This window comes from Choloepus didactylus, chromosome 23 (assembly GCF_015220235.1).
Source record: "Choloepus didactylus isolate mChoDid1 chromosome 23, mChoDid1.pri, whole genome shotgun sequence".
NCBI lineage: Eukaryota > Metazoa > Chordata > Mammalia > Pilosa > Megalonychidae > Choloepus > Choloepus didactylus.
In genome coordinates, this window is record NC_051329.1 from 197,983 (window position 1) to 225,934 (window position 27,952).

The following is a 27,952-nucleotide window of genomic DNA, read 5'->3' on the forward strand; positions in this document are numbered from 1 at the left end:
ACAGATGCAGAATGAGAGCTGATCTCTAACTGAAAGCTTTCTCACATATATTGGACATGTAGCCTTTTCTGGTAGAAATTCACAAATGTAGAGTAAGGGAATTGTACCAGATGAAGATTATTCTCAATATTTATTGATCAAGTTCTGTTAATACAAAAAGAGTGAGTGTCTACTTAATGGTTTTTCCACATAATACTGAAGTTTTTCTCCAAAATGGATTCTCTGATGAAGAAGGAATGAACTACATTTCCTCACATTCAACCTCTTGATATAAGCCTTCTCTCCAAGAATCCTCTGAAGTCAAAGTAAGGCATTAACTGCTGCAATAAAATTTTTCAAAAATGATCCATACATTCTTAAGTTTTCTCTTCAGTGTGAATTTGCTGGTGTTCATTAAGGAAAGAGTGGTAAGTAAATGGATTTCCATATTCATAAGGGTTCTCTAGAGTATGTGTTCTCTGATGTTTAGCAAGGTTTGAGCTCCAGCTAAAGGACTTGTTACATATCTTACATACATAGGGTTTCTCCCCAGTGTGAGTTATCTGATGAAGAATGAGGGAAAAGCTTCGACTGAAGGCTTTGTCACATTCAGCGCATGCATAGGGCTTTTCTCCAGTATGAATTTTCATATGTTGAGTGAGGGATGCATGCCAAGTGAAAACTTTACCACATTCATCACATTCATAGAGCTTTTCTCCAGCATGAATTCTCTGATGTTTAATAAGGAATGAGTGGCAACGGAAGGCTTTGCTACATTCTGTACACTCATAGGGGGTTTTGGTGGTATGAATGCTCTGATGTCGAGTAAGGTGGGAGGCACGACGAAATGCCTTCCCACATTCAATGCATTCATAAGATTTCTCTCCAGTATGTGTAATCTGATGGCGAATAAGTTCTGAGCCATTGCTAAAGGCTTTCCCACATTTTCTGCATATATATTGTTTCTTTCCAATGTGAATTCTCTGATGTCGAGTGAGGTTTGATGCACGGCTGAAGGCCTTTCCACATTCACTACATTCATAGGGTTTCTCCCCAGTGTGTGTTCTCTGGTGTTCAATGAGGAATGAAAGGTAACTGAATGTTTTATTACAGTCCTTACACTCATGGGGTTTCTTTCCAGTATGTATCATCTGATGTTTCACAAGGTTTGAGATCTGGCTAAAGGTTTTGCCACATTCCTTACATACATATGGTTTCTCTCCAGTATGAGTTCTCTGATGTAGCACAAGGGAAAAGCGCCGATTGAAAGTTTTCCCACATTCTTGGCATCCATAGGGCCTCTCCACAGTACTGATACTCATACGTTGAGCCAGGGCTTCTTGATGAGAGACTGTCACTTTTACTTGCCTGATACATCCCTGATTTCCTTGAAGTATCTCAGTACCAGCCTCACATTTCCAGCCTCCTTTAAAACTGGAATACTCAGGGCTTTGGCTTAGAATTCTTTCCATTATCAAATACTGGGAGGAGTCATCTGTATAAATACCATTTTTTGGAGAAAGCTCTTTGATCTCACCATTTGACTCTGAAATTGAAAGATACCAAAAAAAAAAGCAAATGTTTCTTATGTTTCTTTTATCTGTATTGAGTAAAATAAAAGGCACTCTTCCATTTTTAAATGATAATGAAATTAAAAAAAAAAGAAAGAAAAACTCTCACCAATTGCATGACTTTCATGGAGTCATATATATGATTGGGAAATCTGAACAGTATGCCCAGAGATTCAGAAGAGATCAAAAAGAGGTGTGGGTATATAAGGGGAAAGACTAAATATAAGTAACTGAAGAAGAGGGAAAAATAGAACTATCAAGAGATAAGTAACTGGTAAGGATAGATTGTTAGTCTTTCTCACCTCCATTTAAACTGCATTTGCTGGCAGAAATATCTGGAAATAGCAATTACATAGTGCTAATACACTACAAGCATGCCTCAGGTCCCACAAAGACATCAGACTCTTGAGTACACTAAGTGCCTTTAGAAGATCTTTACAGTAATTTATTATAAATGGGGGGAAAAGATTTCTCTAAAAATATGTTCTATTAGCCTCCCTCTAACTCTACCTTCCAAACTAATACCAGAAGCTCAGCCTTGCTATAATAGTGTCTTTCCTATCAAATTGCCTTTGATAGACAAACATTAGCCCTGATTTTCTCCAAGCTAAGTTTTAAGAAGGGACTTCATCATTTTCATTTGAAACACAATTTTAAAATAAATACATGAAGTGTTTTTTTTTTAAATCCCTTCTCTTGTATCCTTATTCTTTGGAAATACAAACTTATGCATTTAGAGATAATGGGCCATAAAGTATATAATTATTCTCAAATATTTCAGGAAAAAACAACAACTCATAAAGGAGATGATAAAGCAAATGGGGCAAAATGTTAACAACAGGTGAATGTGGGTAAAGGATATATGGGTATTCTTTGTACCATTTTTGCAACTTTTCTGTAAGTTTGAAATTATCTCCAAATATATGTTAAAGTGTTCATTATTCTCTAAAACACAGACTCATTATTTTCTGTTTGGGGGGAAGCCTATCTTTTATTATCACTCTGACTATAAGCATCTGGAGAGAAATGAACAGGCCTCATATTTCTTCAATGCCCATCTTTGTAACTATATAGCAGGTACACAAAAATACAAGGAAGATTAGGACAGGAATGGCAGAGAAACAGATGTTAAAAAATAACAATCTCAATAAAGGAAACATCTGAAATTCCTTTCCCACACCCTCTATAACCCAATCCCTTATCTATTGAGTACCTGAGTAAGTGCCCTGGGGAAATAAATTGAATAATTCTCTTCAAAAGTTGAGAATATAAATAGGGAGACAAAGAGAACACAGGAAAAATTAATGATTATTAGACACAAGAATACATTCACTGAAGCAGATAAAGAAAGGTTTTAACCTAAAGGGCTTCATTGAGTAAACTAGTTGGGAACTGAAATACATGAGATGAACCTGGACATTTAATGATATAAGAAAAAGCTAACCACATAGATTTAGTATAGTATATACCATATGATTTCCCATACCAATGACAGTAAAAAGCACAACCAAGAAAATCAAGTTCAAGATATAAAAGTAGAATGTAAATTATATATCCCTTCTCCCTCCATCCCTCAAACTCACCTCAGCTGTTTCCATCATCTTCTAAACCCCAACTCTTTTTGGTAGATGCCAAATGGATTTGATGAAACTTAGCATGTATACTTATTAAAAACTTAGATACAAAGTTTCATTCTTAATACTGGATTCCCATGATAAAGTAGCAACTAATATACTCAATAGAAAAATTTTATATGTATTCACTAAAAAAAAAAACAGAACATCTTGTATCAACAGTATTGTTTAAGATCCTGTAGTATGAATACAGGAAGAAAGAAATTTCAGAAAGGAAGATTTCTAAAAATCATTATTATTTGCTAGGAAAAAATCTAGAAAGGTTTAGGGATTTTTTTTTTTTTTTATTGCTACAATACAGGCTGAGAAATATAGATGTATAAAATCACTAGCAATCCTATAGAAAAGCAATTAATTTTGTTTGAAAAGAAATTGGGGGAAATTGCTTAAAAATTAAATGAATAATAGGTGTTCGGGGATTTAAAAAGAAAATTTAAAATTTTGAAAATATGTGCAGAGATATTCTTCAAGCAGATGTGTATTTCAGTGCAGAATCATCTGGGAGCTTTTTAGAAATGCAAATCCTTGGACTCTACTCCAGAACTACTGAATTAGAATTTCCGAGGTGGGGGCTGGGAAGATGTGTTTTAGAACCATCTCCAGACAATTCTTTTGCAGACTAAAGCTTCAGAAACAATATCTTGACTGATATGTCTTAAGTTCCAGAATATAATAATTGCCTATTGGATTTATATATGCACATGTCCCATAGAGATCCAAAACTCAAGTATCAAATTATATAATATCCCCCCTGCTCTTCAAACTTGCTCACACGTCTTTCCTTAGGAATAATAATACCAACACAAAGAGTGGTGTCAACCTCAATTCCTCAATCTTCTTCATTCCTAATAATCACCAGGTCCTTTTCAATATGTCTCTTTAGTTTGTAACCAATCTGTCTATCCCTCCATTTCTGGGACATCTCCATAGTTTAGGTGATGGATATTTCTAGACTAGGTTATGACAACAACTCTTAAATGGTAACCCCCTTTCCTAGTCTTACCTCTAATAATTCTGTTCTTCAAACTGCAGCCAGAATGACCTTACTAAAATATTCTTCTGCCTAAAATCTTCTGATGACTCCCAGTTAGTCTATGGATGAAGCTGAAATTCATTACCATGGCTTTTAAGATCTGGTATGATCTGACCAGTGCTGATCCCCAACCAACTTTGATTCCCACCATTTTCCTCCTAACTTCATGCTGTTGCTCACACTAGATTGAATATTATACTACAGCCGTTTTATTAGTATGATCATTCTACAGGCTATAATGTTGCTTTTTTTTACTTATAAAACATATAAGGGGGGTATTTCCAGTCCTGTAAAGATGAAGCAAGTACACTCTGATCTGTCTCTTCCTCGAATGCAAATAAAAACTGGGCAGAATGTATAGAGCAGCTATTTGAAGACTAAACAGTGAATGGTAGCAAGTGAATTAGGGAAGGAAACCAGAACTTATAGTAACACTTAACTGGTCATGAGCTTCTCATATTTCCTCTCTCCCGTATCTTCTGGCCTTAATCAAATGTGGCCTGAAACTCAGAAATGCACACCACATATGGGGAGAAAAAGCTCTGAGGGAAGCCCTCTGTTTCTAGTCTGAGGAATGAGAAACAGGGTCCCTGTGGGTCAGAGAAATCCCATCTTCTGTTTTCCATTCTCTCCTTCCCCACCCCAAGGTATCCTGCAGCAGCAGTGGACAGTCAGGCATGTAAAACTCCAAGTGAGGGTAACCTTCCTTACAAGCAAAAAAAAAAAAATATATATATATATGGCCCCAAGAGCATGGGGCTAATACCCACTTTTTTCTTTTCATCCTCTTGTTGCTTGGCTACAGAGGAAGACACAGTCATAGGAAGTATAGAGCAGAGGGGAAACTAAAGCTCCAGCTTTGTATTCAGAAGGTCTAAAGAGGGTGTCCTGAGAGCTTTAAAGAGAGAGGTTGGGAGACTGTGCAAAGGGGAGCTCAAGAAAGTGAAAGTTGTCCATGAAATCCTGGGCTCATCCATAAGCTGTGCATACATGGATCTGACCCTAAACAGCATACTTACTTAAGGCTATGAGAATGGAAAAATAGGGTAAACCACTGCCCAAGTTCTTTTTTTAAACCATTCTAAGTAGCTCAGTAGAAAAAGCCTCAAGTATTTTCAATTGTCAATGCTGACCCTGGCAAGGGTGGAGTTAACATGAGTCTGAGAGACAGAGTAAGGAGTCAAGTGAAGGAAATAATCCCTTAAAGTGTTTCTCCTCCCAAAGAAAAGGCAGGTGGGGACCAGCTCAAGTGGTGGCCTCCTTCAGAGAATTCAGACCCCAGGGGCTGGAAAAAAACAAACAAACAAACAAAAGGGAACAGCTTAAGCTTGGCTTCTGATTCACCCTCAGTCCCTGACTGGGACAGGGATGCTGAGGATTAAAGGCACCGCACCTCTTTACACCAGTGGGGAGCTGTGGGCTGACAAGCTCCACCTGCTGGAGAGGATGGGAAAAGCAGAGTCTAGAGGCTTCCCAAGAAAGTCTGACAACCTGCTAGGCCTCATCCTCAGGGAAACGTGATACTGATTACACCCCCCACCTGAGACCTGGGTCTGTCCGGTCTGGGAAAATCTGATTGAGGTCAATCATATCTGAGAAAACCATCCTCAAAAAAAAAAAAAAAAAAAAAAAAAAAATTCCATATAGGCAAGATATGAACCAGAATAACAAGAGCTGAAAAATTCTGATCAGTTAAACAAAAGCTGTGCTAGAGGTCTAGAATAAGTTGAACTGAATGCCAAAGAACAGATAAAGAACAAAGCCAATAAACAAGAAAACCTTAGGTAAAAGAGTGAAAGTGACCTCAAGAATAAACTAATCAAGGAAACTGGATGCCTAGACAATAAGAAGTTACAAGTCACACTAGGAAAAATGAGATACAGGAGTTGAAACAACTAATTAAATATGTTCAAACATGATAAATCAATTAAAAAAGCAAGTCAAGGAGTTCAGAGAACATACGGCAAAAGTGATGAAGGATATAAAGAAGACATTGGGCTAACATATGGAAGAACTCAGAAGTTTGAAAAAACAAATGGCAGAACTTAAGGGAATGAAAGGCATAATAGAAGAGATGAAAAATACAATGGAGACTCACAACAGCAGGTTTGAAGAGGCAGAAGAAAGAACCAGTGAACTAGGAGACAAGACATCTGAAATCATACACAAAAAAGAAAAGATAAGGAAAAGAATGGAAAACTATGAACACAGTCTCAGGGAATTGAATGACAACATGAAGCAAATGAATACATGTCATGGGTGTCCCAGAAGGAGAAGAGAAGGGAACAGGGGCAGAAAGAATACTGGAGGATATAATCAGTGAAAATTTCCCATCTCTTATGAAAGACATAAAATTAAAGATCCAAGAAGTGCACAGTACCCCAAACAGAATAGATCTGAAGAGACCTACTCCAAGACACTTAACTAATCAGATTGTCAAATGTCAAAGACAAAGAGAGAATTCTGAAAGCAGCTAGAGAAAAGTGATCCATATCAAGTCTTATCAAGCGTGACAAGACTTGTGTGGATTTCTCAGCAGAAACCATGGAGGTGAGAAAGTGGTATGATATATTTAAGATACTGAAAGAGAAAAACTACCACCCAAGAATTCTCCATTTGGCAAAACTGTCCTTCAAAATGAGGGAGAGTTTAAAATATTTGTTACCTATATAACTGCCTGTTAAATTGTACTTTAAAAGTTATCAACTTTCTGTATATATGTTATATTTCACAATAAATAACTGAAATTGTGGAATTGTAACCCATAATATTCTTTGAAATTTGCTCTCTAATTACTTGGTAAATCACACTTTGTAAGTTACAATTGTTATGTATATATGTTAAATTTCACAATAAAAATTTATTTAAAATATTTTTAATATGAGGGTGAACTTAAAGGTATGGAAATGGATGGACAGGGGTGATTATGGTTCATTAAGATTATAAGTGCTGCACTGAAGGTGAACATGGTCAAAAATGGTTGTTTAAGGGCATGTAACCTGCAGAGTAGCACTGCAAATATAAATAAGTGTTTGCATGATGTAAGAATATACATATATTTTTTCAGACAAACAGACAATGAGAGTTTGTGAACAAGAGACATGCTCTACAAGAAATACTAAAGGGAGTACAACAGGCAGATAGGAAAAGACAGGAGAGAGCGGTTTGGAGAAAAGTATAGAAATTAAGACTATCAGTAAGGATAAAAAGAGAGAGAGGAAAAAAATAAAAATAAGATAGGACATATAAAATCCAAAAGACCATAGCAGCATGATTCACGATTGCCAAGAGAGGGAAACAGCCCAAATGTCCTTCAACAGACGAGAGGATAAACAAACTGTGGTATATACACACAGTGGAATATTTTGCAGTTGTAAGACACAATAAAGTCATGAAGAATGTAACAATGTGGATGAACCTGGAGGACATTATGTTGAGCAAAATTAGCCAGAAACAAAAGGACAAATACTGTATGGTATCACTAATATGAACTAACATTAGTGAGCAAACTTTGAGAAATAAAATTGAGAACACAGGTTATCAAAAGATAGAAAGAGGGTAGAGATCAGGCATTTGATGCTGAAAGAGTATAGAATGCTCAGAAGCATTGATTGTATAGATCCAGAAATATATAGCACAATACTGTGTGATGGTAGCACAATATTGTAAGTACACTGAACAAAGCTGAGTGTGAATTGAGTTGGAAGAGGAAGACTAGGGGCATGTATGACACCAGAAGGAAAGACAGAAGATAAGGACTAGGACTTTATAACTTAGCAAAACCTAGAGTGGACAATGATGGTGATTAAATATACAAATATAAGAATGTTTTTACATGAAGTAGAACAAATTGTCAACATTGCCAGGTGTTTAAAATGGGATGGTTCATGCAAAAATACAATCAATGCAAATTAGTCTGTTACTAACAGTAACATTGTAATATACTTCCTTGGAATGTAACAAAGGCAATATACAAAAGTTAAATGTCAATAAGAGGGGGATATAGGGGGGTATGGGATTCTTGGTGCTTTTGTTGTTTCTCCTTTTTATTTTGTTATTTTTTAGTTTTCATTTTTTTTCCCCTCTTCTTTTTTTGTGGAAGAAATGAAAATGTCCTCATATAGATTGTGGTGGTGACTGCGTAACCATGAGATTACACCAGGAACCACTGGTTGTTCATTTAGGATGGACTGTCTGAATAAAACTGTTTAAAAAATAACAGAAAGATACCAAAGCTGGAGAAAATATGGAGAGAGGGATATACCTATTCACTGTCAGTAGGGAAGTAGAATGGTGCAGCCCATCTGGAGGGCAGTGTGGAGGTTCCACAGGAGGCCAAGTGTAGGGTTGTCATATGATCTTGCAACCCCGTTATTAGGTATATATTGGAAGAACTGAAAACAGGGACATAAATAGATATTTGTACAGCGGTGTTTATGGTGGCAGTATTCACAGTTTGCAGTGAATGGAGGTGGCTTTAGGGTACATCAACTGATGAACAGAAGGGCAAACTGGTGTATGCATACAATGGAATACTGAGCGGCTGCAAGAAGGAATGAAACTGTAAGCCATGCAACTAGATGAATGAACCTTAAGGACAGTAGGTTGAATGAAATAAGCCAGAAATGAAAAGGCTAATATTATAACACCTCACTAATAGGGACTAAATATAATGTGCAAACTGTGAGAACTGAATTCCAGAGAACAGGTTATCAGGGGAAGGCTTATTGTAAAGGTTTCTAGATTGTAAGCTCTTACAGCAGTCACATCTATTCCTGAGTGGTAATGGTTACCTCTAAATTCTGAGATGCTGGGCTCTTTGTGTACCCTGGGCATTCCCTGGAATTTTGGCTATCTGTGTGATACCTGGAACTCAGAGCTAGAGTTCTGCAGCTATAAAAGTATTATTACCCCATAGAGCAACTTTTTAAAAAGCTGAAAAAGAGATCAGACTTCAATTAAAGATATGAATGAAGCCGATCTGGTAAAAACTAAGGCCAATCAGACTAAAAGGTAAAGGACAATATCGATGGTGTTTTAAAACTTCAACTTCTGTAAGATCAAAGGAATAGATTTTTATTTGGTGCAAAATTTATATCTTCTGTAGCACACTATATAATTTAACTTGTATGGCCAGTTTATTTGAACACCATAACTACATGGAACCTTGACTAGGGAGCGAGATCTTGTTGGTTGTACAGGTTAGTGTGATGCCCCAATTCATCCCAGAGTAGTTTGCACAGAGAATAAAAAAGTATTTGCAAAGTCCCCTTGAGGGACTGGGGAAAAATGTAGAACTATTAAACTTCCCCACCTGGGGAATTTCTGATATTCTCACAAGCACTGGGGACTACAAATTTCATAGGCCAAGCCCTGGATCTTGGGGCTTGCCCTTATGAAACATATTACTGCAAAGTAGAAGTGAAGCCTACTTATAATTTTGCCTAAGAATCACCCTCAGAGAACCCCTTGGCCTCTCTCTCTCTAAACCCACTCGGCAAGTAAACTCACAGCCCTCCCCCTATGTGGGACACGACCTCCAGGGTGTAAGTCTCCCTGGCAATGTGGAACATGACTCCCAGGAATGAGCCTGGCTCTGGCATCATTGGATTGACAAAGCCTTGGACCAAATGGGGGAAGAGAAATGAAACAGAATAGAGTTTCAGTAGCTGAGAGGTTTCAAAGAGTCGAGAGATTATTCTAGAGGTTATTCGTATACATCATATAAATATCCCTTTGTAGTTTTTAGTGTATTGGAATAGCTAGAAGGAAATATTTGACTGCTGAACTGTACTCCAGTACCCTTGATTCATGAAGATGACTGTATAACTACACAGCTCTTAAGGTGTGGCTGTATAATTGCAAAAACCTTGCGACTGACACTCCCTTTATCCAGTATATGGACAGATGAGTAAGAAAACAAAGACAAACAATAAATAAATAATAGGAGGGATAAGGGGTATGGGATGTTTTGGGTGTTCTGCTTTTATTTTTATTTTTTTGGAGTAATGAAAATGTTCAAAAACTGATTGTGGTGATGACTGCATAACTATATGATGATACTATGATTGTACACTTTGGATAAGTATCTGGTATGTTGATATATCTCAATAAAATTGGATTAACAAAAAAAGTCAATTCTACCCAAACTGATCTACTACAGATTCAATGCAATTAAAATCAAAATTCCAACAACCTACTTTGCAGACTTGAATTTAAGGTCTACTATAAAGCCACAGTGGTCAAAACAGTATGGTACAGGCACAAAGATAGACATATTGATCAATGGAATCAAACTGAGAGTTTGGAAACAGACCCCTGGATCTATAGCCAATTGATTTTTGACAAGGCCTCCAAATTCACTTTTCCAGTTTTCTACTGCTGCTGTTATGCAAAATACCAGAAATGGATGCACTTTTATAAAGGGGATTTATTAGGTTACAATTTTACAGTTCTAAGACCATAAAAGTATCCATACCAAGGCATCAACAAGAGGATACCGTTACTGAAGAACAGCCAATGGTAACCAAACACGTCTGTCAGCTGGGAAGGCATGAGGTTACCATCTGCTGGTCCTTTGTTTCCCAAGTTCTGTTTCAAAATGGCTTTCTCCAGAATGTCTCTGGGCTTCTATCTTAGTTTTCTAAGTTCCTGTGCCTATGTGCTTTGTTTTCCCAAGGCATTTCTCTGTAAGCATTTGGGGGTCCTCTCTTAGTTTCTCCAGGGCAAACTCTGGGCTTCTTCTCTTGGCTTAGCATCTCCATATGTCCTTTTGTCCTCATCTCCAAGTGTCTTCAAGCTTCAGAGCCTGTGTTGGCTCCTGTGCTCTAAGTACTCCAGTGAACCAATCAGGACCCACCCTGAATGGGTGGGGACCACACATCCATGGAAATAACCCAATCAAAGGTGGCACCCACAGTTGGGTGAGTCACATCTCCATGTAAACACTTGATTAAAATATTCCATACAACAATATTGGGTTAAAAGATCATGGTTTCTGGGGACCATAACAGTTTCAAACTGGCACGTTCACTGAAATGGAAAAGAATAGTCTGTTCCACAAATGGGGCTGGAAGAACTGGATATCCATATCCAAAAGAATAAAAGAGGACCCCCACCTCACCCCCTACACTGGTTTGAATCTATTATGCCTCCCACAAAAGCCATGTTCTTCAATGTAATCTTGTGGGCACAGACCTATTAATCTTTTGATTAAGATGGATCCTTCTGATTAGGTTGTTTCCATGGAGATGTGACCCCGCCCCATCTGGGTGGGTCTTAATTAGATCACTGGAGTCCTTTAAGACAGTTCATGGAAAGAAGGAGCTCAGAGAAGCTGAGAGAGACATTTTGGAGAGAAGCTAAGATATGTAATCCAGAGTTTGCCCCTGGGAGAAGCTAAGAGCTGACACAGACCCAGATGCTTGAAGATGCTGAGAGAAGGAAGTTTGGAGATGCTAAGCTAAGAGATGAAGCCCTGAGTTTGCCCCAAGGAAGCTAAGAGAGGACCCCCAGATGCTTAGAGAGAAACACCCCAGGAGAACCAAACAGAGCGCTGAGAGAGGCAGAAGCCCAAAGACATTTTGGACAAAGCCATTTTGAAACACAACCTGGGAGCAGTGGACCAGCTGAAGCCAGCCACATGCCTTCCCAGCTGACAGGGGTGTTCTGGATGCCATCAGCCTTTCTTCAGAGAAGGTACCCTCTTGTTGATGCCTTTGGACATTTTTATGGTCTTAGAACTGTAAATTTATAACCTAATAAATCCCATTTATAAAAGCCAATCCATTTCTGGTATTTTACAGAATGGCAGTTTTAGAATCCCTATACAAAAATTAACTCAAAGTAGATCAAAGACCTCAATATAAGAGACAGTACCATAAAACTCCTAGAAGATAATATAGGGAAACATCTTCAAGACCTAGAAATAGGAGGTAGCTTAGACCTTATACCCAAAGCCCAAGCAATAACAACAACAACAAAAAATAGATAAAGGGAACTCCTCAAAATGATACTCTTCTGTGCCTCAAAGGACTTTGTCAAAGGGTGAAGAGGCAGCCAACTCAATGGGAGAGAATATCTGGAAACCACATATCTGATAAGAGACTGATTTCTAGCATATATAAAGAAATCCTACAATTCAATGACAAAAGTGCAAACAACCCAATTATAAAATGGCCCAAGATATGAAAAGACATTTTTCTGAAGAGGAAATACAAATGGCTAAAAAGCACATGAAAAAATGTTCATCTTCATTAGCTATTAGGAAAATGCAAATCAAAACCACAATGAATATCATTTCACACCTATAAGAATGGCTTCCATTAAACAAACTACAAATGCTGTAGAGGGTATGGAGAAATTCCGACTCTTATCCACTGATGGTGGGAATGTATAATGATACAGCCACTGTGAAAGTTTGGCGGTTCCTCAGAAAACTAAATTTCAAGTTGCCCTATGACCCAGCAACTCCGCTACTTGGTATATACCCAGAAGATCTGAAAGCAGTGACACAAACAGACATTTGCACACTGATGTTCAGAGCGGCATTATTCACAATTGCCAAAAGATGAAAACAATCCAAGTGTCATTCAACAGATGAGTGGATAAACAAAATGTGGTATGTACCTATGATGGAATACTATACAGCAGCAAGAAGGAATGAGGTCCTGAAACATATGGCAACATGGATAAATCTTGAAGACAATGCTGAGTGAAATAAGTCAGACACAAAAGTAGAGATATTGTTTGATATCACTAATATGAACCCCTGGCTGGATAATGCAAAATCAGTCTTAAAATATAGAATATAGGAGACCTAGAGATAGACACAAGCTAGTGAAGGGGGAATGATAACCTAACATATACAGACTTGTTAATGAGGTTGGACTTGAAGGTATGGGAATGGACAGGGCTGATGACAGTTTGTTAATGGGATTATAAGTATTAGTGGAGTACTGAAGGTGAACATGACTGAAAAGGGTTGCTTAAAGTAATGTACTGGCCTTACAGATTAGCATGACAAATATAAATACATTCTTGCATGATCTACTTCAAAATTATGACACTTGTACAAAGAGTTAACAACAGAGTGCTATATGGGAAAACCTACCTATTACATACTATGGACTACTTTTGATAGGAATACTTTACTAGTACCACATCAATACTAGGGGTAAATAATTGGGGGTGTGTGGATGAGAGTCATGGGGTGCTCAGGGTTATGATAGATGTCTAACATTAACAATGATGTAGATTCTACAACTAAGTGAGGATAATGTGAGACACTGATTATTTATTTTGGACAGAATATATACTCTGTGGAATTAGGGACCCTGTAATTGATGAATCAGGTGCTCAATCATGAGGCTTCCTCTTGTGGGACTTACTTCCGTAAAGGGGAGGCTGAGCCTGCCTGTGATTGGGCCTGGGAGTCACTTCCAGAGGGTGGCATATGGGAAGCATGTATTTTATTCATGGTTGTTCTGTAAACACACAACTTCTCTAATAAAGGAAAAAGATTATTTTTTAAAAAGTTCTTAAAAATGTTCAATGAGATGAAGGAAAATACAGAGAGCTAAAGGATCAGGAAAACAATGAATATGCAGCATGAGAAACTTAGTAAAGAGACAGAAATTTTAAAAAGGAACAAAACAGAACTACTGGAATTGAAAATCACAATAACTGAAATGAAAAATTCCCAGAAGGGTTTCAACAGCAGATTGGAACTGGCAGAAGAAAGAATCAGCAAACCCAAAGACAAGAAAACTGAAATGAGTCAGGCTGAGGAACAGGAAGGAAAAAGAATTATAAAAAGTATAAATAGCCTAAGACACCTCTGGGACACCACCAAGCATACCAAGATATGCATAACAGGAGTCCAGAAGAAGAAAGAGAGAAAGGGGCAGAAGGAATACTCAAAGAAATAATGAAAGAGAACTTCCCAAACTTAGCAAAAGACATGGATATGCAAATCCAAAAAGCCCAGGGAACACCAAACAGGATAAACATGAAGAAAAATACACCCCATCACACACTGATCACACTACCAAATGCATCCGACAAGAAGAGAGCTCTGAAAGTGGCAAGAGAAAAGCAATGTATTATGTACAAGGGAGACCCAATTTAGAGTGAGTACCAGTTTCTCATCAGAAACCATGAAAGCAAGAAGACAGTGGGCTGAAATACTTAAAAGTGCTGAAAGAAAACAACTGCCAACCAAGGATTTTATATCTGGTGAGATTTTCTTTCAGAACTGAGGGAGAGATTAAGACATTCCCAGATAAAGAAAAGCTGAGGGAGCTCATCAGCACCAGACCTGCCCTACAAGAAATTCTGAAGGGAGCTCTTCAGACTGAAAGGAAAGGACACTAGACAGTGGTTCAAAGTGCCATAAAGAAATACAGATTTCTGGTAAAGGTAAGCATTTGGGTATTTATAAATGTAGTGTATTTTTGGTATAGAACACCACTTCTTACTTCCCACAGGGGCTAAAATGCAAATGAATAAAAAAGTAATGATAAATCTATGGTGTTGGACATACAATCTATGAAGATATAACTGGCAACAAGTATAAACAAAGGTAGGGGATGGTTATAGTAAAAGTGTAGGTATATGCTATTAAAGTCAAGTTGGTATCAAACCAAATATGATTGTTATATATTTAGGAAGTCAAATTCTTACCCCATGGTATCCACAAGGAAAACATACGAAAAATACGTCCAGGTACAGAAGAGAAGGCAATCAATATGATACAACACAAAAATTCAAATAAATATAAAAGTAGGCATTAATGAAAGAATGAAGGACAAAAAGGTGTAAGACATACAAAGGCTAAATAGCAAAATGGCAGAAGAAAGTCTTGCATTATCAGTAGTGACTTTAAAAGAAAAGGCATTAAACTCTCCAGTCCAAAGATTAGCAGAATGGATAAAAAGGCATGACTCAACCATATGCTGTATACAAAAGACTCAACTTAAATTCAGAGATATAAGTAGGATGAAAGTGAAAGGATTGAAAAAAAAATGTACCATGCAAGCAGTACCCAAAATAGAACTGAGGTAGGGTTACTAATATCAGATAAAATAGCCTTTAAGTGCAAAACAATTATGAGGGACAACGATGTTCATTATATACTGATAAAGGGGTAAATTCAACAAGAAGATATTAACAATTATAAATATATATGCACCTAACAGCAAAGCCAAAATATATGAAGCAAATACTGATAGATTTGAAGGGAAAAATTGATGGTTCAACATCAATAGTAGGAGACTATAATACACCACTGTCTAAAATGGATAGAACATCTAGTCAAAAGACCAGTAATGAAATACAAGACTTGAACGATACTCTAAACCAACTAGGCCTAACAGACATAAACAGAACATTTTACTCAACAACAAAAGAATATCCATTCTTCTCGAGTGCACATGGATTATTCTCCAGGACAGAATGCATGAGAGGTCACAAAACAAGTCTCAATAAATTTAAAAAGACTGAAATCATGCAATGTGTCTTCTCTGACCACAGTGGGAATGAAGCAAGAAATCAGTAGCAGAGGGAGAAATGGAAAATTATCAAATATGTGGAAATTAAACAATGTACACTCAAACAACCAATGGGTTAAAGAAGAAATTGCAAGGGAAACAAGGAAATATCATGAGGCCAATGAAAATGAAAATTCAGTATACCCAAACTTATGGGATGCAGCAAAGGTAGTGCTGACAGGCAAATTTATAGCTCTAAACACTTACATTAAAAAAGAAGACTTCAAATCAGAGACCTAACCTCAGAACTGGAAGAACTAGAAAAAGAGGAGCAAACTAAAACCAAAGGGAACAGAAGGAAGACAATAAAAATTACACCAGAGATAAATGAAATACAGAATTTTTTAAAAAGTAGAGAAGATCAACAGAACTAAAGTTGGTTCTTTGAAAAGATAAAAAAAATGAAATGCCTTTAGCTAGAATGAAGAAAAAATAAGAGAGGATACAAATAATAAAAATCATAAATGTAAAGGGATACATTACTATGGACTCTGCTGAAATAAAAGGACTCTATGCTAATAAATTACATCACCTAAATGAAATGGACAAATTCTTAGAAACACACAGTCTACCTATACTGACTCAAGAAGAAAGAGAAGATCTCATAAGCCAATCACAATTAGAGATTAAATCAGTCATCAAGAACCTCCCAACAAATTCCTGATATTCCCACAAGCATTAGGGAATCCCAATTTAATAAGTCATGTCCCTGATCTTGGGGCTTGCCCTTAAGAAACTTACTCTTGCAAAAGAGAAGTTAAGCCTACTAATAATTACACCTAAGAGTCACCCCCAGAGAACCTCTTTTGTTGCTCAGATGTGGCCTCTTTCTCTCAGCCAATTCTGCAAATAAACTCACTATCCTCCTCCCCTACGTGGGGCATGACTCCCAAGGCTGTAAGTCTCCCTGGCAATGAGGGACAGGACTCTCAGGGATGAGCCTGGCCCTGGCATTGTGGGATTGAGAATGCTGTCTTGACCAAAAGGGAGAAAAAAATAAAACAAAATAAAGCTTCAGTGGCTGAGAGATCTCAAGTAGAGTCAAGAAGTCAATCTGGAGGCTTATCTTACACATAATATAGATTTTCCTTTTTAGTTTCTAGTGTATTAGAAGAGCTAGAGAGGCGGGGCAAGATGGCAGAGTGGTGAGGAGCAGAATTTCGTCTCTCCCCTAGAGCAGCTGGCAATTGCCCAAGAACTATATGAAACAGTGTTTTCGGGGTCTCCAGTAGCCAGTCACACATTGGACACAGGTTTGGAATTGGAGGAAAAGCTGAGATCGCAGCGAACATTGTAAGTTCCCTGGACCAGGGGTCTGGCGCCCCTCCCCACCCAGACCTCACAGACTGTCTTGCTGCCGGCTCCCTGAAAGGGGGGGAAAAAAAAACCCAAAAAACAGCAATCTGCTGAGGGCAAGGAGGGAGGCTCACCCCAGCCTCAACTGCAGAATTAATTAACAAATTAATTAACTAACTTTGGGAGCTGGGGTGCTAAAGAAGGGCTGGGCTCCGAGAAGTGGGGGCACGTAAAAGCGGGCACCCATTCCCAGACTCCAAAAAAGCCATTTTTTTTCCCCCTACATTTTGTCCCTTCTGGCTTCTCACCGATCCCTTATCTTTTTGCATTTCAGTAGCCCCCAGCAGGGGTGGAACTGAAGAAGCTGGAGAGTAATTATCAGACAATAGCCCAAAGCATATCTTTAAATGCTCTATTCTGACACTGACAAAACTGCCAGGCTGAGGAAAGACTTTTAAAAGAGACTCTTTTTTTTTTTTTTCTTTTTTTTGATTTCTTTTATACTTTTTTTTTTTTTTTTTAAATCTAAAAGTAATATATGTGGTTATTTTCTATCGGAAAGCCCAGGTTGAGGGAATAGGCTGGGCTTGGGGGAGACAGAGTACCCACAGTGTCTTTGAGTTCCGTATTCACTACTGAAGGCCTCCACCCCCGTCTTTAATTGGCAACTCAGGCTGACCAAGGAATCTACCTGGAGAGGCCCCAAAGAGGAGAGGGGAGAAGGGAATAGTGCCCCTGACAGACAACTGGAGTTCTGAGGATTGGGAGAGTGGAAGGAGGCCCAGCTCAACTGGCAGTCCTCCTTCTGGGAATTCAGACCCCAGGGGCTGGAATTCAGATTCTGGCTTCAGTCAGCCACGCCCCTGACAGGATCAGAGTCACCAGGAGAACTAAAGGCTCCACACCTCCTTACACTGGTGGGGGAGCTGCGGGCTGGCCAGCGCCACCTGCTGGACAGGAGAGGAAAAGCACCAATTCTAAAGGCCTCATAGGAGGGTCTCATCCTCAGGAAAACTCCATACCCTCCCAATGAGACCTGGGCCTCACTAGACTGGGAAAATCTGACTAGGGTCGACCATATCTGAGGAGACCCACTCACAAAAAGGTTACATAGAGGCAGAGCAAGAAACAGAAAAAACAAGAGGGGAAAAATTCTGATCAACTAAATAGAACCTAAGTTAGAGGTCTAGAATAAGTTGAACTGAATAACAGAGGCCAGAGAACAAAGCCAACCAACAAGAAAAACACTAGGTAAAAGACAGAAAACAAGCTCCAAAATAAACTAATCAAGAAAATCAGATGCCTAGACAACTTAAGATAACAAGCCATACCAGGAAACACGAAAACATGGACCAGCCAAAGGAACAAACAAACTAATAGCTCAGCTGAGACACAGGAGTGGAGGCAACTAATGCTAAATAAATTTGATGAAATGAAGGAAGATATAGCAAAAGAGCTGAAGGATATAGAAGAGCTAGAAGGAAGTACCTCAATGTGTCGAACAGAAATCCAGAAAACTTGATTCTTGATGATAATTGTATAACTATACAGCTTTTATTGTGTAACCATGTGATAGTGAAAACCTGGTGACTGACACTCCCTTTAGCCAGTGTGTAATAAAATAATGACAAAAATAAATAATAGCGGGGATTAGAGGTATGGGATGGTTTGGGTGTTCTTTTTTATTTTTCTTTTTAATATTTTATATTTTTTTCTTTATTTTGGTGAATGAAAATGTTTGAAAATTGATGTGGCAATAAACACACAACTATATGACGATACTGTGAGCCACTAATTGTATACTTTGATTGGATTATATGGTGTGTGAGTATCTCTCAATAAAATTGCATTAAGGAAAAAAAAAAAGAACCTCCCAACAAAGAAAAGCCCAGGACCAGGGGAATGTTCTCAAACATTCCAAGAAGACAATTCCAATTCTGCTCAAATCCTTCCATAAAAATTGAAGAGATGGGAACATTCCCTAATTCATTCTATGAGGTCAACATCGGCCTTATACCAAAGCCAGACAAAGATATCATAAAAAAACTACAGAACAATATCTCTTATGAATATAGATGCAAAATCCACACCAAAATACTAGCAAACCGACTCCAACAGTACATTAGAAGAAGTATACACCATCATCAAGTCGGATTTATCCCTGGTATGCAAGGGTGGTTCAAAATAAGAAACTCAATTAATTTAATACACTGTTTTAGCACAATAATGGGAAAAAAACACATGATCATCTCAACTGATGCAGAAAAGGCCTTTGACAAAAATCCAGCTCCCCATCTTGAAAAGGGTACATGTAAAAAGCCCACAGCTAACATCTTACTTAATGGGGAATGACTGAAAGCTTTCCAAGATCAGTAACAGGGTAAGGATGCCCAATGTCACCACTGTTATTATTCAACGTTGTACTAGAAGTTCCAGGCAGAGCAATTAGGCAAGAAAAGAAATAAAAAAGGCATCCGAATTGAAAAGGAAGAAGTAAAACTGACACTATTTGCAGATAACATGCTCCCAAATACACCAGAAAATCCTGAAAAACCCACAGCAAAGGTCATAGAGCTAATAAATGAATTCAGCAAATAGGCAGGGTACAAGATCAACAACCAAATATTACTAATGTTTATATACAGAAGCAATAAACAATCAGAATAAGATATCAAGAAAAAAATTCTATTTACAATAGTAACTAAAAGAATCAAATATCTGGGAATAAATTTAACCCAGGATGTAAGGGATTTGTACAGAGAAAACTACAAAACGTTGCTAGAAGAAACCAAAGATGGCCTACATAAAGGGAGGGGCATTCCATGTTCAGGGATTGGAGGATTAAATACTGTGAAGATGTGAATCCTATCCAAAGCAATTTATAGATTCAACACAATCCCAATCAAAATTCCAACAATCTTCTTTGCAGAAATAGAAAAGTCAATCATTAAATTAATATGGGAGGGCAAGGGGCCCCAAAGAGCCAAAGCCATCTTGAAAAAGAACAAAGTTGGAAGACTCCCACTTCCTGATCTTAACACTTATTATAAGGCCACAGTAATCAAAACAGCATAGTTCTGTCACAAAGACAGACATACAGACAAATGGAATCAAACTGAGAGCTCAGAATTCAACCCTCACATTTATGGCCAACTGATTTTTGACAAGGGGGCAAAGACCACTCAATTGGGAAAAAAAACAGTCTCTTCCACAAATGGTGCTAGGAAAACTGGATCTCCTTTTGCAAAAAAAAGGAAAACCTCTACCTCACACCTTCTTCAAAAAACCAACTCAAAATGCATCAAAGACCTAAATATAAAAGCTAGAACTATCAAATTCCTAGAAGAAAATGTGGCAAAGCAGCTTCAGAACCTGTGTTAGGCAATGGTTTCTTAGACTTTACACCCAAAACACAAGCGACAAAAGAGAAAATAGATAAATGGGACCTCATCAAAATTTAAAACTTTTGTGCCTCAAAAGACTTTAACTTGAAAGCAAAACAACAACCTACAAAATGAAAGAAAATATTTGGAAACCACATATCCAATAAAGGTTAATATCTATAATATAAAAAGAAATCATTCAACTTAACAACAAAAAGACAAATAACTCAATTTAAAAATGAGCAAAAGACTTGATTAGATGGTCAACTTCATTAGCCATCAGGGAAATGAGATAACTCATAACCTCAATGAGATAACTTTCACACTCAGTAGAATGGCTGCTATTAAAAAAATAAAAAATAACTAGTGTTGGAGAGAATGTGAAGAAACAGGAACACTCTTTTCATTGCTGGTGGCCATGTAAAATGGTACAGCAGCTGTGGAAGACACTTTGGCAGTTCCTCAGAAAGCTAAGTATAGAACTCCGTATTACCTAGCAATCCCACACTCTGTATATACCCCAAAGAATACCCTGTATATACCTCAAAGAACTGAAAGCAGGAACTCAGATATTTTCACACTGATGTTCATAGAGGCATTATTCACAATTGCCAAAAGATGGAAGCAACCCAAGTCTCCATCAACTGTTGAATGGATAAAATGTGGTGTACACACTCAAGGGAGTATTATTCAACTCTGAAAAGGAATGAAGCCCTGATACATGCGACAACATGGATGAACCTGGAAGACATCATGTTGGATGAAATAAGCCAATCACAAAAGGGCAAATATTGTATGATTTCATGGATTTGAAACAATTACAATAAGCAAACTCATGGAGTCAGAATCTAAAATATGGCTTGCCAGGGTATGGGGTAGGGTTAGGGAATGGGAAGTTAAGGCTTAAAATGTACAAGGTTCCTATCTGGAATGAAGGAAATGTTTTGGTAATGGATGGTTGTGATCATAGCGCAACACTGTGAACATAATTAACAGAACAGAAATACACATCTGAATGATTAAAAGGGGAAATGTTACATTGTATATATGGTAATAATTTTTAAAAATCCCTGGAACCACATTACAGGAACAGTGAACCTAAGTTAAATCATGGACTATAGTTAATAGTACAATTATAAAAATGTGCCAACATCAATTGTAACAAATGTTCCACACCAATGCAAGGAGTTAATAATAGGGTGTCATATGTGAATCTTGTATTTTATATATAATTGTTCAGTAAAATCACACTTCCCTAATAAAGAAAAAAAAATTTTTTTAATTGCTATAGGCTCTCTACCCCAACATAACCCCCCACCCCTTATCTTACCATGAGCAAACCAATCCCCTGATGTCAGCTCACTTCTCTGTCTTTTAAAGATGTTTTAAAGAGCTGCACAAGTAACCTATTGTCAACTTAAGGTGAAGAACACTTTTAGAGCATGTGTCGCTCAATTCCTTGGCTTGAATTTTTGTTTCTTAATATGAGCTTTCCACATCTCTGTCTCTAACCTGAATTTTCTGTAAAATTATCCCAACAGTCTATTGTAAATCTTTACATGAAAGTACCACCTTCTGCTCACACCAAGCATATCCCAACTAACTCATCACCGTTCTCCCAAATCAGCCCTTTCCTGTCTTTTACCACTATTACTTTTATTTCTTTCTATTACTACTATTGCTACCCAAATTATCCAGCTTTAACAACCAGCCAGGAGTGGCAGGCAGCGGGTGGCTGAAGTGGCACTGGAGAGAGCTGCTCATGGGGCAAAGGTGTCTACAAACTACGAATGATACAAGAACTTTACTCAAAATTAAAGACGGCCCCGATGAGGAGGTACAGAAAACCCGAGTCCTAACCCGGGAAGACTGGCAAGAAAAGAGGGTGAGCTGCAATGCCGCGTTTCATCAAGAAAAAGGACATCGCTACTTAAAGAAGCCTTTGGATACTTTCCTTGATGGCAAGAGTGGACTCAGGATGTTTTTCCTCTTTGTGGAAAAGCAGCTGAGATGGGATGGTTTGCAGACCGGGGACACAGTGTAGTCGGTGTGGAGATCAGTGAACTTGGGATTCTAGAATTTTTTACAGAGCAGAATCTTTCTTACTCAGAAGAACCAATTGCTGAAATTTCTTGAGCCAAAATATTTAGGACTTCTTCAGGGAACACTTCATTGTACTGTGGCAGCAGTTTTGAATCTTTCCAGAGTAAATATTGGCAAATTTGACAGGACTTGGGATAGAGGAGCTTGGTTGAAGATGCTATGGTGATATAATGTGGCCCATAACAAGAAAACGGTTCCACTACCTCACATCTGGTATTTCTTATGAGCCAACTGAGCTGGAACACCCACCATTTTATATTCCAGACACTGAAATTAACAGGTTGTTGGGTACAAAATGCAACTATTAAATGTCTTGAGAAGATTGATGCTTTTGAAGAGCAACATAAAAGTTCAGGAATTGACCATGTATTTGAAAAGTTGCATCTATTTACAGACAAATAAAATCTAGCATATCAACATGTTTTGGAGCAATTGGAAAATTATGCTCAGGCATGAAAATATCATGAATGACTAAAAAAATAATTTACCAATCACATCACAGATATTTGCTCAAAATGCATACAACTCTCTAGAGAAAAGCACATTCTAAGTTATTAAGGTGACTACCTTTGGAGAGGAGAGTGTAATTAGGGGTTAAAGCAGACTACCTGTCTGTTTTACTTACAGATCGTAAAAAATTTTTACCATCAGCATGTATTACTTATATAATTGATATATAAAAGAAAAATGCAATGCATAATGAAGAAATAAAAGAAATGTAGAAAACTGACACTGAGTATAATACTTTAATATAGTGCAGGGTAAAAAAGTGATCTAAGAAGTTATATAAAATTAATAGTTTTTACTATAATCACCCCTTATGCACCCCTTTTCACATTTTGTCTCCGTATATAATTTTACATGTAAGAGAAACAAATTTAAAAGTTTAGTTAAATGAACTAACTTACATGGAACCAAGTATTTCTCCTAAATTACAAAAATTTTACAAATTTAAAAATTGTTTTTTCCTGAGTTTAGAAGTTTTCTGTTTCCTCTATGTTGATCTTGTTTAAATGACAGACCAGTGAAATACAGTGAATCCAGATTCATGATTTTTCACTATGAAACTTTAGATTAGAATCTGTTTTCATTAACACTCATTTCATTGAATCAAACATTCCCCTCTACCTGTGCTAATATCTAAAAGTTTAGATTGTTTAGCTCATGTTAACAGAATGATGTATTTTATTGAAAATAAGTTATTTGTGGAAATCAAAAAAAGAAAAAACCCAGCTGGAAGTACCTTATCTCTAATTGCCAAACTGCCAATTTGAGGAAATCTAATGTAAGTTATTTTCAGATACACTTTACCTCACTAAGCGACAGATTCCTTGATACTCACTACACTTGTGTCTGCTCTCTACTCTCTGTAACACCTAAGAGAACGTCTTGCCAAGATTAAAATTTCAATAAATATTAAATGAGATAAGTGAATCACTGAACAAACCATCAATTTCCAAGAAAAGCAATATAAAGAAATACTGGACATCTTTTTATTTAGGTAAAAGAAACATATACAAAATAGAAGAAAGAAAGGGAGAAGAATCCAGAAAGAAATGGAATCCAGAGACCAGCAGAAGGAAGTAAGAGGCAGGAGGAAGTGGGAAACTGAGCTGAGCCCTGATGGCAGACTGGCAAGTGGCGAGCAGCCCCGCAAAGAGCTCCCATCCACAGGACTCCACAGTCTCCACGGTTTTCAAGGTATTTTTAAGGGAAAACCTTTTAACAAACATACAGAAAAGAACTGCTTTCTCTTTGACTCATCGGGTTGTTATTTTAAGAAAATTGCCCCCCCCCCCCAGCATGTAACTCACTTACCCGAGGAGAGGTCTTTTTCCACGTCTACTTTCCCCATCCACGGCTCTTTCCCTTGCTCCAATAAGGAAACCACATCTGGCTTCGAAATGGAAAGGCCTGTTCACAGAAAAGGAAATAAATTCAACATCAATCTGAATTCTCAGAAAAGAAGGGAGTGAAGACATAAGTAGGAAAGATGGGCTCTAAAGATTAGGTGAAGTTACAGTCCCCATATATAAAACTAAAAATAATTTTAAACACAAAACAAAACCATACCTGCCTTGAGCATCTTCAGCCAGAGAGGATTCCCAGCAGCTACCCTAAAAGGCAAAGTCTGACCTGGGGGAGATGAAGGGACGACTTACCCAGGGTGACCAGGTGGCCATAGGTCTCCAACGTCACACACCTGTACAGATCCCTCTGAGCAGGATGAAGCCATGCCCACTCCTCCTGGGAGAAGTCTATAGCCACGTCTCGGAATGTCACTGACCCCTGAAATGACATGCAGACATCTGCACCACCAGGACGCCAAGGGGCCATGTCCCCAAAGGCCCTGATAAAGGAGCGAGGTGAGTCCCGGTGCAGAGGATGGACAGTGTGCATAAGTTGTGGCAATGGAGAATTCAGAATTCTGAGTAATACAGGCCAAGAAATTATTATACAACTAAAAGCCAACTTTATTTTTTTTTATTATTATTGTATAATTGGAGACAAGGAGAAATGTGAGACTTAGAAAATTTACAATTCTGTGAAAGATAATAGGATTATAAGCCCGAACAACATCAATTTCTGGTTTGGGGTTTTAAAATTCTTAACTTCCCACATTTTACAAATAATGAAGACTATTCCTGTGTGTTTGATGTGCAATGCGTGCTTCCCCTCCTGTCAGCCTATTCTACTGCGGTCTGGCCACAGTGCCTCCACAGGCGCTAACGGCGGGAGTGAGCAGCAGCGCCCTTCAGATGGGCCATGCACTCTCCAGTTTGTCACGATTGCCTCCAATCCTGAAGAAACAGCCATGAAACTTAGCGATTTTAGCAATGCCTCAAGACAAGGAGGACAAACAGCAAAGTACAAGGACCTCCCAAGGTGAGCAATTTAACACCTTCCAAGGTGGAACCTAAACAAGTGCTCTCGGGGTTGGGGCAAATAACAAATAAACAAGGCCCTGCTTTGCAACCGCTTACACCTGAGTGACCCATGCAACCATGAGGCTTGAGCATGAGTCCAGATGGTCCCAAACCAGTAGCAGCCCCAGATGCATGGCAGAGTCATAGTCTTCAAATTTTAAAATGTGTTTTTTAAAAAGTGGTAAAATATTGCTGGCTGATAAAAAAAAATCTGCAGCAGGGATGGAAGCTGAACTCCCCAGCTCAATTCGGAGAGGCTCTGGACTTGGAGATAAACATGACAGTAGATGAGATAAGGAAGCGGGGCTAAAAAACAGAGATTCGTTTACAACGACTGACCCTTTTATCCCCACCTGAAGTGCAGTTGCCAGCACACATTTAGCACCAAGCAGAAATAAATCATCAGTCTTCCTTGCTAATGAAATTTAGTATCATCTCTGCAAAACAAGCTTGGCCAGCTCAGAGAGTTTTGTTTTGCTTACTGCTGCATCCCCTCAGACCATCCCCACCGACCTAACGGAGGTCGGCGGTGCTTCAATTTCATCACGCGTCAGAGCTACTTGAAGAGACGCCTCAAAACCAGGCTGCCGGGCCGCACTCCCCAGTTTCCCACTCCAGGGCGGGCATCCCTGAGTAAGCTCCCGGGGTGCTGACGCTGATGGTCGCGGGCCCCGATCGGAGAACCACTAAGGCAGACGCTCCATGAAAACATGCTGGATAAACTGAGCGAAGGGCAGCCCGTCTAGGCGCACGGGCGGGCGCTCTCCATTCGAGCCCCCGGCCAAAGCAGCCGCCGCGCTGCCCACGCGCGCCCGCCAGGTCCCCACCCAGCCCGCCCGCATCTGCAGAGCCTCAGCTGAGGGCACCTGAAGAGGAGGAACGAGTCCCGGAAGCTTCAGGACCGGGAACACACGTGCGCCCAGCCCTCAGGAACCTGACTGCCCTGCAGAAGGGGGGAACGGCGGCTCACCTGCGGCATGGCGGAGAGCGGCGAAACTACAATGGCAGAGCTGGCGGGGAGAGAAAGGAGCCGTGAACGAGCCTGCCGGAAGGGCCGGGTCCCCAAATAGGGGCTTCCGTGGTGCCGCCACCCTCGCCGCACCAGCCGGGGACACACGGCGCCGGGAGCCGCGCGAAAGCACCTGCGTGCCAGCGGCGCTCCCAGCCCGGCGCTTCCCTTCGCACTCCGCCCGGAGCCGCGGCCCCGAGGCCCCGGGGAGACGGCGGCGGGCGCCGGCGGAGCGGGAGGGCCGGGCGCCCCTTACCTGCCTCGGCCCCACCCAGCTCAGGCTCCGGCTCAGCACCCGGGAACCCGCCGCCGGCGACACGGCCACAGCGCTCGGAGCCTTGGGGAGCCGAGCCTCCGCCCAGGCCCCGAGCCTCGCTCAATTCAGTTCCCGGAGCCGGCCGAGGCCTCCGGGCTTGGGACCAGGGGCTCCAACCCCAAGCAACGACGACTCCAGATCGCCCGGCGGCCGCACCATCAGCGCCTCCGAGACAGGAAACCCGGGCCCCAGACAACTCCAGCTCCCAGAGGGGTCCGCGCAGGAGAGGAGCGGGCACGCACCCAGACCCAGACCCAGACCCAGACCCCCCAGGTAACTACAACACCCACCGCGCACCACGGTGAGGGCAAGGGGCTCCACCAACCCCACTCACCCCACAAACACCCACACGCCCCAGACAAGGACAGCTCCCAGAGGGATCCCCGCTGGGGACGAATGGACACACTAACACACACACGCACACGCACAAGGCAACTAAAATTACCACCGCGCACTACGGTGTGGGCAAGGGGCTCCACCACCCCCACCCCACCCCTGCACACACACACCCGACAAGAACGACTCCCAGACCGCTCACTGGACACACACACACACACCAGGCAATTACACTTCCCACAACTGGACACACACACACACACACACCAGGCAATTACACTTCCCACAACTGGACACACACACACACACACACCAGGCAATTACACTTCCCACAACGCACTACAATGAGGGCAAGTGGCTCCCCCTGCCCCCACAGTTAACTACAATTCCCAGAGAGCCCCGCGACCACACCCTGGGTCTTCCGAAACAAAACCCCTGGCCTCAGGCAACTGCGATTCCCAGTGCGCCCTGCGGCTGTGCCCGCGGCGCCAGTCTCAGCTAACTACAACTCGCAGCGAGTTCCGGGACGAACGCCACGGGACTCAGCCAACTACAACCCCCAGAGCGCTCTGCGGCCACACTATAAGCTCACCAGGACGAAGGCCGCCGGTCGAAGTCAAATAAAACTCCTAGAGCGCCCCGTGGCCTACCCGCCAGTGCGTCTGAGACACTAACCCGGGCTCAGACAGTTACAACTCCCAGAGGTCCCCGTGGCTGTGCCCTGCTGCCCACGAGCCTCAGATCCCAGTCTCAGAGGACTACGACTCCCATAACGCCCAGCGACCGCGCAGTTAGCGCCACCGGAAGGAAGGCGGC

General features: G+C 40.0%; 1 protein-coding gene across 15 annotated transcripts; it reads right to left on the bottom strand.

Moving 5' to 3' along the window:
* Positions 1-115: 115 nt before the first annotated feature.
* ZNF140 (zinc finger protein 140) lies at positions 116-27,890 on the bottom strand. Of its 15 annotated transcripts, none has more exons than XM_037816914.1 (5): positions 27,548-27,646; positions 26,446-26,485; positions 24,711-24,837; positions 24,367-24,462; positions 116-1,525 (listed from the first exon to the last, which is right to left on the bottom strand). In XM_037816914.1, exons 2-5 carry the CDS (start codon positions 26,452-26,454, stop codon positions 357-359), a joined length of 1,401 nt encoding a protein of 466 aa, XP_037672842.1. In that variant the 5' UTR covers positions 26,455-26,485; positions 27,548-27,646; the 3' UTR covers positions 116-356. The 15 variants fall into 15 exon arrangements, with proteins under 15 accessions (XP_037672842.1, XP_037672839.1, XP_037672843.1 ...); XM_037816911.1 differs by having other exon boundaries at positions 27,450-27,549; XM_037816915.1 differs by lacking the exon at positions 27,548-27,646 and adding an exon at positions 27,477-27,494.
* Between the last annotated feature and the right edge of the window lie 62 nt (positions 27,891-27,952).

Excerpts from the sequence above, each read along its gene's own strand:
- ZNF140 (XM_037816909.1), bottom strand. The coding sequence starts at position 24,948 with ATGCACACTGTCCATCCTCTGCACCGGGACTCACCTCGCTCCTTTATC. Across the intron at positions 24,463-24,710 it reads TGGCCACCTGGTCACCCTGG|GCCTTTCCATTTCGAAGCCA; the intron begins GTAAGTCGTCCC and ends TTCTGTGAACAG. Across the intron at positions 1,526-24,366 it reads GGAAAAAGACCTCTCCTCGG|AGTCAAATGGTGAGATCAAA; the intron begins GTAAGTGAGTTA and ends TTTCAATTTCAG.